This window comes from Grus americana, chromosome 2, assembly GCF_028858705.1.
Source record: "Grus americana isolate bGruAme1 chromosome 2, bGruAme1.mat, whole genome shotgun sequence".
Classification (NCBI taxonomy): Eukaryota; Metazoa; Chordata; class Aves; order Gruiformes; family Gruidae; genus Grus; species Grus americana.
Genome location: NC_072853.1, coordinates 117,536,539 through 117,549,884, shown reverse-complemented (window position 1 = coordinate 117,549,884; position 13,346 = coordinate 117,536,539). Strand labels below are relative to the sequence as shown.

Sequence of the window (13,346 nt, the reverse complement as noted above, 5' to 3'; positions counted from 1 at the left end):
AGTATGAATTTGTCATCAAGTTTTGCATTCTTTCTCATCCACACAGTACAGCTGCATTAAAGATCTTTGCTCCAATCCACTGAAAAAATTATCATTGCCTGCAGTTCTCAAGCATTACCTTTCTAAGAAGGAATGCATATTCAACATTTTGTATTGGAGCATGAAGCAATACAAGTGCTAGTGCTCAATGGCTGGCACCTAAAACTCTAAAAAGTGGGAGTTAATGGACAGCTGGATCTCTGGTACAACAATGCCAATTCTTTTTGAAATACAGTTCACTATTTCATGTGCAAATATATTTCAAACATTAATTAACAAGTCAGGTGTAACAAGTGGCTACAACTAAACATCCATACCAGATTCAAAATAAGTCTTCAGTTTGTATTAACGTGATACCTAATAAGGACCACACCCACTGTGCTATTAAATTCTTGTCTTAAGCTGAAAATCTTCCAGAACAGAAATTTTTAATCTGTTACTGTACAGCTGATTTTTTATATATAGCATCAAGATGATTCTTAACATACAAGCGTTAAGAGGCATCTAAAATTTTTGTCTGTTTGATCCATTCTAGTTAAAACTCCATTATGCTTGGCTACTACTCACAGCTATTGCCCACCAATGGCGCAGTCTGCACATTGCATATGCAAGTATTAACACCTTAAATCGAAAGACTGCCAGTAGCTATAGAGAAAGGAGAAAAATATTTGTTGGTTAATTCAGAACACAGAAGAACCACATGATTCTCAGCTCACTGAAAATACTAACTGCTTACAAAACACTTCAAATAGGGCAATCTAAGTTCTGTTATTGAGAAACAAATTTGAATGTGTGCTTATAAAACAGAAATAGAACACAATTTCCCATTTGTAAAGCAAGTGGCACCATTCACATGCCTACATAGGCTCAAATACGCAAGCATGTGCAATTCCACAAATAAGTTAGAAACATAAGAAAGCCACACAAAGTATGTTCATGATCATTTTACCTGACTGGAATCTAAGCAGTTAAGTCTAGACGCAGTTAATCCAGCAAATACCTTGAGGACCACTCTGCATCTCACTAATCTTACTGCACAAGAATATCATTAAAACTGTAAATACTTCACAAATGCAACTGGAAAACGGGAAAAAAATTTAAAACAATTTTCTACTTACTAAATTTTTAGTATTTATTGAAATATCAATGTTGCAACAATCTATTCTTTATGGAGATGCCTGCAGAAGCAAACGGTTCCAAATATTTTGCAGTAAAGAAAGTTACAGTATTTCTAGGCCAGAAAATTAAATCAGTTAGCAGACAAGACAAGATTTCTGAATCAGGGACCCTAATCCTCAATTTCCCTGTTTATTATTTGATATTAGATTGCCTCCAACTTGTTTTAAAAGATGTGTTCAGAATCTAAAAAATGTGAAAAACACTTAAAAATGAAGAGAAATCAAGGACATACATGGCCAGAGGTACAATGAACCCATTTAATCTTATGCAAATATATATGTTTCAGTGATGTGTAGTAGAAACAGAAGAAAACCCATATAAGCCCACAAATCATTCTGCAGAATTCAATGACCTAGTCCCTTTCCAGGGAATAAAAGTCTATTATTTTGCACTACATGTTTTTAAACCTCAGTTCAACTACAGGGCAAAATAATTTCCAGAGCATCAAGATTTACAGGTAACATATTTTGCTTTCTGTAGTAAGGTATATAATGGAGAACCTGCCAGCAAAATAATGATGAGACACAAAGGGAGAAGTAGCACAGTTTGCTACCTTATCAAATCTTTATATCCGGTATCTTATTCCATTTGACACGGGTTTTTACATCAGTTTCAAAGAGAGATTCTGGATATAGTTGTCAATATAAAATGACTGACTGATACCAAACCAATTCACCTCTGCCAGGCAAACAAGATCTGGTAGAATTAATGATCTTGCAAAAACATGGGGCCCTTTAGAACCATAAAGAAACAGCTTTTACTTAGACATCAGTAACTTGGTCCATGCAGTGCAAAACGCACTGCAACTACAGAGCTACAGCCTTGCCGAAAGACAAATTTCCTAATGCTGTAGAGCCCCTCCCATGTGCCTAAGGTGCTTATACATAGTAAAGGAGAATCATACTTCATGTCATCTGTTTTTAGGACAACGTTAAAAAAAAACATTGCAGTTAAAACACAAAAACCTGAAAAAAACCCTGACCTATACAGGCCAACCTGGGAACAAGTCTTTCCTCACTGCAACTGACTTATTTTGGGGGAGGGTGTCCCAAAAATTTCAGTTTAAACAAAAAGATTTTACAGCTGGAGGACTATTGGTCTTGCCCTCTTCATGAATTATCTTTATGTTACATCAGTCTCATATTCTTGACTGAGTTTTTCATCTGCTTTTCCACTCTCCCCACCCAGCAGAAGATGCAATTTAAGTGTGTCTAAGCATCTCTAGCCACAAGCTCCATGAGCTTCCTGCCAAAGCAGGACTGGGCAACCCCTAGATGGGTGAAATTTGGCACAAGCCCTTCTGCTTTAAGTTATCAAGAAAAAATCAACCCTTTCACAGGACTCAAACTAGGGAACATCTGTGGAAGGAGGAATGTGGAAAACTATACTTTCGCTGCTTTTTCTCCTTTTTTTTCTTTTTCTTTTTTAAAGAACACTTACAAATATATCAAAATATGAAGAAGAGTAGTCATATTGTAGGACTTCTTTCTCTAAGGTAGTCTCAATGCCTCCTTTTACCTACAAAGAAACCACAACACACATAACTTTAGAACAGAAGTTACTGAAGCCAAAATACACACAGATCTGAAGGGTGAAATTAATAGTTCCCCACTGATGTACAAAAAGATCATTAAACTAAGTACAGAGGACATACACGCTAAGAATATTTATTTCAAGATTAGTGTCCTTATTTGTTTTTCATGATTATATACAATTTTCAAATTGAAAACATTTAGGATTATCACCTGGCCTATGCAAGCTACATTTCAGATTGTTGCAAAATAAAAACAAATAAGTAGTTGAGGGAAGAAGAAATGATTAAATGTAAGGTCTGTTACACAAATTCACGAAGCATTTTGTGTCTCATAAGGATCAAACCAGCTGATCAAAAAGCCACCCAGAAACTAGCTTGTTAGTCACATAAGCAAATAGGAAACAAAACAGTAACTGAATTCATACTCCAGACCTTTTCCTTATCAGCATACATAGTATTTGTTTTACAAGAGTTGAGCAAAAAACCCACTGTAAAAAACACAGAAGTTTCAACTATTTGATCATTCTCCCACAAATAACAAACACCTCAGTTTAATTCTTTCATTTCCTTGAGGGGATTCAAAATTACATCTTCCTTAGCCACTGTGTTTCTTTCCAGTGGAAGGACTCGTCACTTTCGAGTAAGTTAGTAAGAAAATCATTTAGGATGTATTGGGTCAGAGAGGGAGAGGAGTATGTATCTTAGTTGGGAGAAAAAAACCTTAGTGTCGATATCCTATTTTTTTTAATATTAAATTCAACAATTAAACACTGCATGAAATAGTTACATATAGCACTGGAAAACAACACTAACACAGAAGGGTTTAGCTTTAATACTGAGTTTGACTACTGTCATCCTTTTAAAGAAAGGAGGTACCAAAGTGTGACAACTACATATGCTCACCATCTCAAAGCAATACAGTCTAGGCACCTCCAAACATTTCCCAACTACACTGCTGGACAGTGTTTTCCTGAGACTATTCATTTTCAACACCAAATTTCTTCTATTTCTTCTCCTCTCCCTCCCCTCTATGGCTACCTGACAAATTACTTTCTAAATATAGCTTCCCCTTGGTTGCTCTACTGCATCAGGTGTGATCATCTGTTTCCAGCCTAAATAAGGAAGATCAGTGTCCCCCCCTCCAAGCTGTTCACTGCATGGCTGCCTGAGCACCGTATTAACATAAGGATGAAGAGAGAACATGAAAGCCTTGATTTAGGGTTTGCTCAAACTGCCATGGAGCTACTCCCTGAGGTGTTTAAAAATAAATTACGCCTAAGCGCACTGGATAACGGTGACAAAGGGAATACAATACTTACAGGAACTCTGGTAGCAATTCTGAAGTTCCATTACTTACATATCAGTGACAGACAGTCCTAACGCAGTGCTATTTGATTTCCCAATGAACAAAACAATTTAAAAAACAGAACAAAAAAACTAACCACGTGTCAGATCCCAGATATCAAATGATGGCTTCTAATATTATGACTTCTGAAGACAAAAAACTGGTTTTCATTCTTGCTGACATTTGGCAGTACAGAATTCTGGTTCATAATATGTTCTCCTAAAACCAAAGCTTTTCACATAAAGAAAACTGCTATGATCGTGAGGTCCCTTAATGCTGCAGCATTCAAAATTAACATCATGAGTTGGTAGCATTTTCTATACAAAGCCTTAAAATATTCTGAGAGCACTAATATGAAAATCTGTACTCTGAATCCCCAACAAGAGATACAAACCAGACTCTGCTCCTCTTAGTCGAACAAGCTGTTGAGAAACTGGCCTAAAAAAAGAAACGCATCATAACACTATGCTGCTTTTCTGAGACAAGCTAACTTTACTCACCGGATGCAACAATCTTTCCACCTAGAGAGACAACAGAAGTCTAGGCCCAGAATTAGAGCATTCAGACAAGCACAGTCTGCTTTCTCAAATTAAATTGGGAAGTGTATTTTTCACTATAACAATGAACTACTTGAATAGTCAGCTCCTGAAACTTCATAATGTCAGATTGATAACCAAGGCTATTTATCTTGTAAAGCAATGCTGACAAAAAATGTTTGCTCAAGATCTTTCTTGTCTAGAAAAGGGATTCCTCCAATTTTTCCTGTGTGTCCTTTCTTAAATGCATACTTTAGATTATAGCTTACGACCCAGCTCAAAAAACTAGGATGCTACATATAAAATAATAACAAATCACCTTTCTGGAAGTTTCAGAACTGCCTTGTTTTCCAAATTACAAATGCTGGAGTTAAAATGTGGCAACTATGGGAGTTTATGTTGTTCACATGCACCCTGCCATACGCAATGTATAGCATACCAAGTTTGTCTCAAAGAAAATACATCACAGAAAAGTTTTGACCATTGGAAGTCTTTCCTGGGACTAACACCTCAGTGAAGTATCACTGACTCAGAAGGCAAACTCTTGAATCCCCCTAAAATTCATATTTCTTGCCAAATTCAAAGACGTACAGTAACATTTTTGTGTACTTGCTGCCTGAAAAGTTCACTGGATTTCCAGAGGTTTCTTCTGCATGGTTCATACGCTACAGGAACATCAAAAGGTTTAATGACAAGAAGATAATAAACCATGTATCCTAATGACTAAAAGTAGATGCAATTGAGTAGATACTATGTTCATGAAAGCTTAAAAGTAAGAAGCTGCTTTAATTTAAATATATACAAATAGCATATAATTTGGGATAGAAAAAAGCAACTTATTAACCACTCCTGAAGTGAATAAATAAATTAAAGTCTAAGGGTACTGAAAAGACAACTCACATTTAATTCTATTATCCACAGCAAGGTAATGAATAAGAGGTCAAATGTAACAAACAAACAGAAAGTCCTTCTAACATCTGATATGCCTTTCTTCTCTCTGCCTTCATATGACTCAATCCTTGCCATCAGCTGCGCGGGGTTGATGGAGTGGACATCCCGCAGTGAAGGACAGGATTCCACACTGCTACTGTGAGCATTTTCTGCATCACCTGGCACCCGATTCATCCTGGGTTTGCTTAGAGTGGTCGTCTTCCAGTTTCACCATCACTAGAAGGCTGATCCATACAGGAAGAATTTCTAAAACAAAACCAAAACAAAACACGTTAGTCACCAAACCCCCAAAATTCCAGTAGGTATTTTCATCTTACCATGTCAGTTCTCTTTTTGCTAAACTGATGACTAAGAGAATTTGGCAAGTAGGCTCAAAAATTTGTTTCTAAAATAAGATATATCTAGGCTTTCTTCATCTCTCAGGATTTGGGAAACAAGAGAATAAATGTTTAATTAGACTGGTGGGAATAAGGGAGAACTGTCTAGATTTAGAAAGCTCCATTCTCCATGTTGTTAGAGTGAGATCATTAAATGGGAATGAATAAAAAGCATGATGCATCTTTAAGGTTTCCAATTCTGATTTAAATGCTCTCAATAGGAAGCCAACTTAAAGGAAGTTCCACATACAATTCCTGGAAAATGGCAGTTAGCTATCAGCACATCCTGAGCTGACAAAACCAAAAGATTAAAAGTTCATTAAAAATCCTGAATACTGTAGTAATCATTCTATAAAGCAAATACACTGCTATTTGCTCTATAAATTCAGCTGCCATGACAACTTACATTGCCAGACAGGGTGTCTCTGAAAAAACTGTATGCAACCCAGTGGTAAAAGGTAATGCAATTACCCTAAGTGTCTTCTGACTATAAGGCTTTTTTTAAAAAAAAAAAAAAAAAAATCAGGTTAAATTTAATATAAAACTGGAGCAGTTTGATGTATGATTCACTACACTACTCCATGAGAACCTTTTTCCAATTAAAGCTTCTAGAAAGAGTTGACTAAGAAGGTCACAAAAAAGTTTCAACGAAACGCACAGAAAATTTATTTTTATGCAAAATACTCAGAAGATTAAGCTATACATCCTGCAGTACAAATCACATCAGACAAGCTTCTGTAACGCTGGGGGAATAGCTTTTTGAAATTCAAGAACGAAACTTTGTCTCTTCCTGCGTGGGTTGTCTTTCAGTAAACCACAAAACAGAAAGACAAACCCTTCTCCCTCTTCTCTTCCAATAGTGTTTCAACTCCAAGTCTGCAAGAACACAGTCAGTCAAAGCACAACAGGAAAAGCAGACAGGGGATCTGTAACACAATGCTAGGCAAACCCAAGGATATAAGGAGCCAGGGGAAAAGGAAAGGAAAGGTGGGTCAGGGAGCTGCCAGCACACACACATCATGGCTGAGGAAGAGGCAGGCCAGCCAGGGATGGCCAATGTCTATGTCAAGTCACACATACAGCCTTCAGATAGTTCAAAGCCCGCTTTTCTCGGGCAACGTCATGAGAATGTTAACAGACTCACAACAAGACAGAAACTACCTTGTCTCCACCTGCAGGGAACAAGCAATCGGAGGCAAACCAAGCCAGTATCAATCATTATCTCATTCTGGGATCCAGCTGTGGGCCGAGCCAAGCACAAGGCCAAGCACAAGCACAGGCTACTGCCATCCTGTTCCTGCCTGACAATCAAGCCCAGGATGCTCCTGCCTGTGGCTTTCTAATGCCAACCCAATGTATCTGTCTTCTGGTTCTCAGTCATAAGCCATGGGACCAGGAAAGCTGCCAGGCCTTTTGCTGGGCTTAAGCTCCTTTAAAGAGGTGCTAGCAGAGAACCCATGACCAGAGAAATTAAGTACTGGGTATATGAGATTGAGATAATCAGTTTCATCATTAACTGGAATAAAAATACAGAAATTGTTGTAGTGCACTCACTCCTGTTTCAAGACCTTTTCAAGCAGATTTCCAACGAGCATCTTCATCACTTCTCATTCTCACCTTCTTCTTTACCCAGCTTCGGGTGAGAAGTGTCGGGATTTGTGCAAAGACCTTTCTCAGTAAGTACTAGTCTCAACTCTGTAAAACATGCTCCCTCCCTTCCTCTGAATCATGCACAAATTAGAGTTTATAAACACCGTTCAGCAAGTGGACAAACTCTGAAGTTAAACAGAACTTGCATTAGGTTTCTACCTTTTTAAAAACAAAACAAAACCCACACTTACACAGAGTACTGAAAGAACTAGGAAGCTTTACAGTAGGAACACAAAGGCAGACTTACTGCACATTAAGAATTCCAGTGAACCTGCTTGTCTCTGACCACCCCATGTTGATACGCATTTTCAGTCAGAAACTGTTTTGCATTTACTTCTATATCTGTGTTTCAAATACCAGCCACTAAACCTTATTCTACAAATCACATTTATCTGTTAGTTTGATAATATCCAGATGTTATCTAAAATGTCTACTCAAAACAAAGTATATCATTGAACTATTCACCATGTAAAGACATATTTCAGTACAGTACACAGTAAAGTTGAGTAGAAATGCAGTTATCTCATAACAACCTCTAGTAAAGACTAGTCCATATCTACAGATTCATGTTGCTTCTTTGAGGAAAAGAAGAAGTTTGAAAAGTAGAAGTTCTGCAGAAAGATCTGCCATTTACTCTGTCCTCTCTTCCCCCAAACAGAAATAGTACTAATTGCCATTAATTTCATTAGTACCATCAGATTCACAATTCTGGAACAGAACACTATAGTTCAGTTCAGCTGGAAGGGACCTACAACAATTATCTAGTCCAACTGCCTGACCACTTCGGGTCTGACCAAAAGTTAAAGCATGGCATTAAGGGCACTGTCCAAATGCCTCTTAAACACTGACAGACATGGGGCATCAATCACCTCTCCAGGAAGCCTTGATAGGAAAAGACCTTGATTTTGAACAGGGCTAGAAATAATTGATAATTTCTTAGAAGATCTCGAAGTGAAGACCACACGGCTCTGCACACCAGAAAAGGTGATGGCGCTGTGCCTGCCACAGGACCCGCATGGGGCTCTACATGGAGCCAATGCTTTGCTTTCTGCCCATAAATGCCATTTAGCTTTACACCTGCAGCAGAGGAGGCAAATCCTAAATGAGATATACTAATTTTGGAGTATCATTTAGGTTTATGTTGTTATTATGCATCCTAGCCTTACATAGTAGCTGCAGGCCAACAGATACCAATAGCAAAGGAGGTCAGTGACAATGTTGTATTCCTAACTGGTAAAATCATTTTTACTCAGCTGAATCTCCATCCTATAGAATAAAATGTAAGGATGACTTACAGGTAAACTTTCTCAGGGCAGCAAATTCATGAGTCTGCATCAGCAACATCTGAACCTAAGAAGATTTTCTTAAATCATGGACATAAATAATGCAACTGGTCAGAAGGACTGAACTCTGAATAACCACTCTCAACTGGCACTCAGCTTCAGAAGATGCTGGTTCTGTTGTGGGCTTGAAGAGGGGCTCTTGCCTCAAGTTTGCTACTTTTTCCAACCCTACCAATTGAGCTAATGAAAGATACTGCCTTTTCCTACAAACCTTATCCTGTCAAAGAGATGGGGTCTCTTGTGTGTGCCCTCGGTACTCTGCAGAGTTCCAAAGAAAGATGATGGTTTATGCCAGCACAGGATCTGTCCTGGATTTTTTTTTTTTTTTTAGTTGAATGTGCTTGCTTGAACACAGAGCAGGCTTTGAGCAACAGGCTGTGTCCCTTTATCATGGGAGAAAGCTTACCCAAACTGATGATGTTTTTCCCTGTTTCCAGTCTGCTGGGACATCCTAGACTGTAAACCAGTCAACCATGCCCAAAGTGAAAGGAGAAGGGGAAAAAAAAAGAAAAAACAAAGATGACAGGGAACCATCTTTGCCTGCCCCTTCTCAGCCTGTTTTATGGGGAACCAAATCCAAACTTAAAAGGTTCCTAAACATCAGCATTTCTTTTCAGGCAATACAAACCCCTGAAAGACCTGACCAGCCTGACAGAGTATGTGTGGGGTTTGCTTACACAGACGCTGTTCAGTCAGTGCTCAACGGCCCCGTGGGGACCAGCGCAGGGCTTTCAGGTGCCCCACAGAGGGAAGGAGGCTTTGGGTGGGCGTCCACCTCCTCCTTGGGAAGGAGGCTTTGTGTGAATTTGGCCTTTCAGGCTCACTTCAAGGAAGTACCAAACATTTGCACCTCTCACTGAAGTGGATATATTGAGCACAAAATCATCTCTAGCCAGTGGAAAGCAACAGTCAGCACTTATGACCCTGTTCTTTCCTTTCCAAGAAAGGATTTTCTTAACTAAGCTGCTGAATTTGGACACTGAAAGCACCTAACTCCCATTTAATTTCCACCTTGTGCTAGCTCACGCTGCCAGAATGATATTGCCCTTAGGATTATTTGTTCCAACAGTCTCACTCTTACAGACGTGGATGAAAAGGACAGATGGTCCCCATGGGAAACATTAGGGCAAATAATCAGAGGGAGAAGTCCAGAACAAAGCAAGGCAGGACATGTTCCCATGCACCGGCTGACTCTCCCATCACACGAGCCACCCGAGCTGCACTTGGGAAATGGGCACTCACAAAAACTAAGCCACAGGAATCAAAGCACTGTTGTGCTTCAAAGATTGGGGCTAATACTGTCTATATTAGAGCAGCGCTCACACGATGTCGGACATGTTGCTCGCTAATGAAATCTCCCTCTCTGAAGGATCGCTTTTAAGAGCGGAAGGAAATGTTGGATATTGCCTCCACGTCCCAGCAAGCCAAAAGTACCAGGCAAGGGCAGCCAAGCACAATACATCTTTAAATGTTCCTCCTTTATTTCTACAGCAGCTGCCTGAAACATGGCTGTCAAAGGGCTTTAGAGGAGGAAGACATATGTGGCATGTGTTTGGTCAGGTGTCTCAAGTGCTACAATGAACTTTGGGCCACCTGAACAGACATAGCCTGGCAGATCTCTGCACTCACTGCACCGGTTCTGCAAAGTGATTAATTACAAAGTGTGAGCTAGAAGATTGTTTTCCATAGTTTCTTTCATTAATTAAAAAAATAGAAGCTCCTTTTTATGTGAATAACATAATCAGTAATTTCATCACACCAACATTCTCAGGTGGTTTCAGGTGGTGTGAGAAACCGGACTGTAAGAACTTTTGTCTCAAAGATCGCCTTGCTCAAGCGGGAAACCCCTCCATCTACTGAGTGCGATAAGGACGATAAGGACAATTGCCGGGTAGTAAGGACGATTGCCCGGTCGTCAAGACTTTCAAGCTGTGAAAAAACACCTTGCCGGGTCATGTGCCACAGAGTCAGGTAACAGTTGCGGGAAGAACGGGGCTGGAACTGCGTGTACGTGTGTGGAGGAACAGGGAAGCCGTGTTGTACGTGCCTTCGTGAAGACCGCCACCAGTATAAAAGGGGACTGCCAAGATGAGGATGGCGCGCGCCTTCGCCCACCACCGCAGAACAAGAGATTTGGACTCTCCCGAGCCGGACCTCCGAGCCGAGACGCTGTGGACCTGTGTCTTCGTCCACCATTGCAGAATGAGAGATTTGGACCCCTCCACCGAGACACCATGGATCCGTGGTGGTGACTATTCTTGCGATTCTATCCCGGAGTCTTGCTTGGTTTTCTGCCTTTCTTTTCTGCCCTGTCCTATAGATCTTATCAGTTACCTTGACCTCTTTTTTTTTTTTTTTTTTTTACTCTCTTCATAATAAAAACTGTTTCTGGCATACGGCGTGTGACCTCAGTTGTATCTTAATCTCGCTCTTGGGATCGTATCGAAACCTCCCCGATACTGAATCGGGACAGGTGGGTGTATCAAAAAAGCAAAATCTTCAGTCCTTCTTTGCAGCTATCTTACAGGCACAGAGGGCCTGTTGTCTTCTAGTGTCGGATGGCCACCTGCCCAAACCACCTCCTCATCCATAGAAGCATTCCCAGCAACAACCTTCCCCTTCACTAAATGCCTGCAGAAGTCATTTCAGAAATCATCAGCAACCGTTACTCACATTCCTGGAGAGCAAAGCAGATCCCCGCGGGCAGCAGTGCCACCACCTGCGTCATGCTGACCCGCCAGGGTTGCCTCTCCTGTAGCTTTTGCAGCGCCTGGGCTGCTTGGGCACTTTCTCCAAGGAAACCTCCAAAATGGAAGCTGGCTTCATGCCAGCTGGGGCTATTTTCTTCCCTAGGAGGCAGACAGCCACTTGGGAAGTGACGCTACTGACACCACCAGCTTCGTGTTCGGAGCCCACCCAAACAGCCCGTCTGTTGCTCAGCTGGCCGGTGGGGTCTAGATCTGCTGGTCGTGCCTGTGTGGAGCTGGACTCCAGCAGGCCACCGCTGGGCCAAAGCCCCCTTAATGCATCTCTCAGGCTCCACCCGTCATGCCTGGCTGACATCAGCTGTAGGAGAGAGTGACGCTCATGGTCAGGTCTTTTGAATTTGGATTGCAGAAAAGCATCGCCCAAGAAACGTGGGTTTCCTTGTGCGCATCATGGCCTGGATTTCATGGCATCCCTGAGGCAGAAAAGGCTCTATCTCGTGCTATCGTTCTATGGCCCCATCCTCCCGACCAGCTGAAGCTCTGACAGAAGAGATACCCCCGACATCGGTAAACGTGAAGCGTGAAGAACTGCAGGGTAGAAAGAGGTAACACGACGTCAGGTGGAGCACCGTGAGTCTCTGCTCCCCTTTGGAAACAGTGGAGTAGGCCAGTGTTCCTGGAGGCATGAGTAGGTCACAGGGGGACTACGAGCCACCAGTGTGATACAGGCAAATGCATTCTGGTGTGTCAGGCAAGAAAGGCAAGCAGACTAGGCAGCTGAAGAGGGGCACGGCAGGTGTCCAGAAGAAGACGACGACTGGAAGGAGCAAGACAAAGGCTGAGGGGGCTGCCATGGCTTTCAAGAAAGGTAACAAGGATGAAGGCCAAAGGAGCAAAAGAGCTGTTAAGTGCAAGGGAAAATATGGTCAAGAAGACAAAACAATTCAGGCCGCCTTTCCCAGAAGAAGACCTCCCCGTAAAGAGTGTCCCTTGGCGCACTGGGAAGGAATGCTGAGGAAATCACGCATGCCCTCTGTGTCTCTGCAGAGGTCATGCAGAGGGAACCAAACCCGCTCTTTCACCTCTAGCATCACCACCACCAAGTGAATGCCTGTGGTACAAACACCCTTGTTTATTGATACAGCCTGAAGGTACAGATGAATTGCCAGGAATGGCCAGCAGCTGTGCCCAGTGCATGGCTGCCAAGGGCAGGGACAGCCCCCTGCCCACAGGCCAGCACCCCAAAGGCCGGCCTGCCTGTCCTTCCTTCCTCCAAAGGCGCGGCAGGTGGGGCTGCGCATGGGGGGGCCCTGTCACCCCCATGTCACAATGCCACTGCCCGGCAACGCAGCAGTCACAATGCCCCGGGGTGGTATAAATAGAGCGCCCTCCCCTGTGCTGCTGCCAGAGCTGGCCCGGGGGCAGCTTGAAGGCACCCAAGAGGAAGTCCTTGAGGAACCCGTGGAAGTCCTCAATCGAGGATGAGGAAGGAAGACCTGGACGAGGCTGCTGGGTGTTCTCCGCTGCAAGGCCAACTCCTGAAGTTCATCGGATGGATGGAAATCTTGCTTCAGCCATCGGGGAACAGACGCAAGCCCCTCAGGAGATGAGAAGAACCACCAACCCCTGGAGGTGCCCGAGGCTATGAGGCCTTTTCCGCTGGATAGCTGTGGCCAGAGCCAGG

At 42.0% G+C, this 13,346-nt stretch overlaps 1 protein-coding gene across 3 annotated transcripts in view; it reads right to left on the bottom strand.

Annotated features, from left to right (window-relative positions):
* Window positions 1–13,346, bottom strand: part of STARD3NL (STARD3 N-terminal like) — a 33,623-nt gene that overhangs the window by 7,094 nt on the left and 13,183 nt on the right. For 2 of the 3 annotated variants that reach the window (XM_054814924.1, XM_054814925.1), the window contains exons 2-3: window positions 5,534–5,830; window positions 2,659–2,736 (exon numbers count right to left, since the gene is read on the bottom strand). In XM_054814924.1, the coding sequence (XP_054670899.1) occupies window positions 2,659–2,736; window positions 5,534–5,758 (303 nt within the window). In that variant the 5' untranslated portion in view covers window positions 5,759–5,830. Of the gene's footprint in view, window positions 1–606; window positions 685–2,658; window positions 2,737–5,533; window positions 5,831–13,346 lie in introns of all 3 variants that reach the window. The other variant, XM_054814923.1, reaches the window with a different exon arrangement.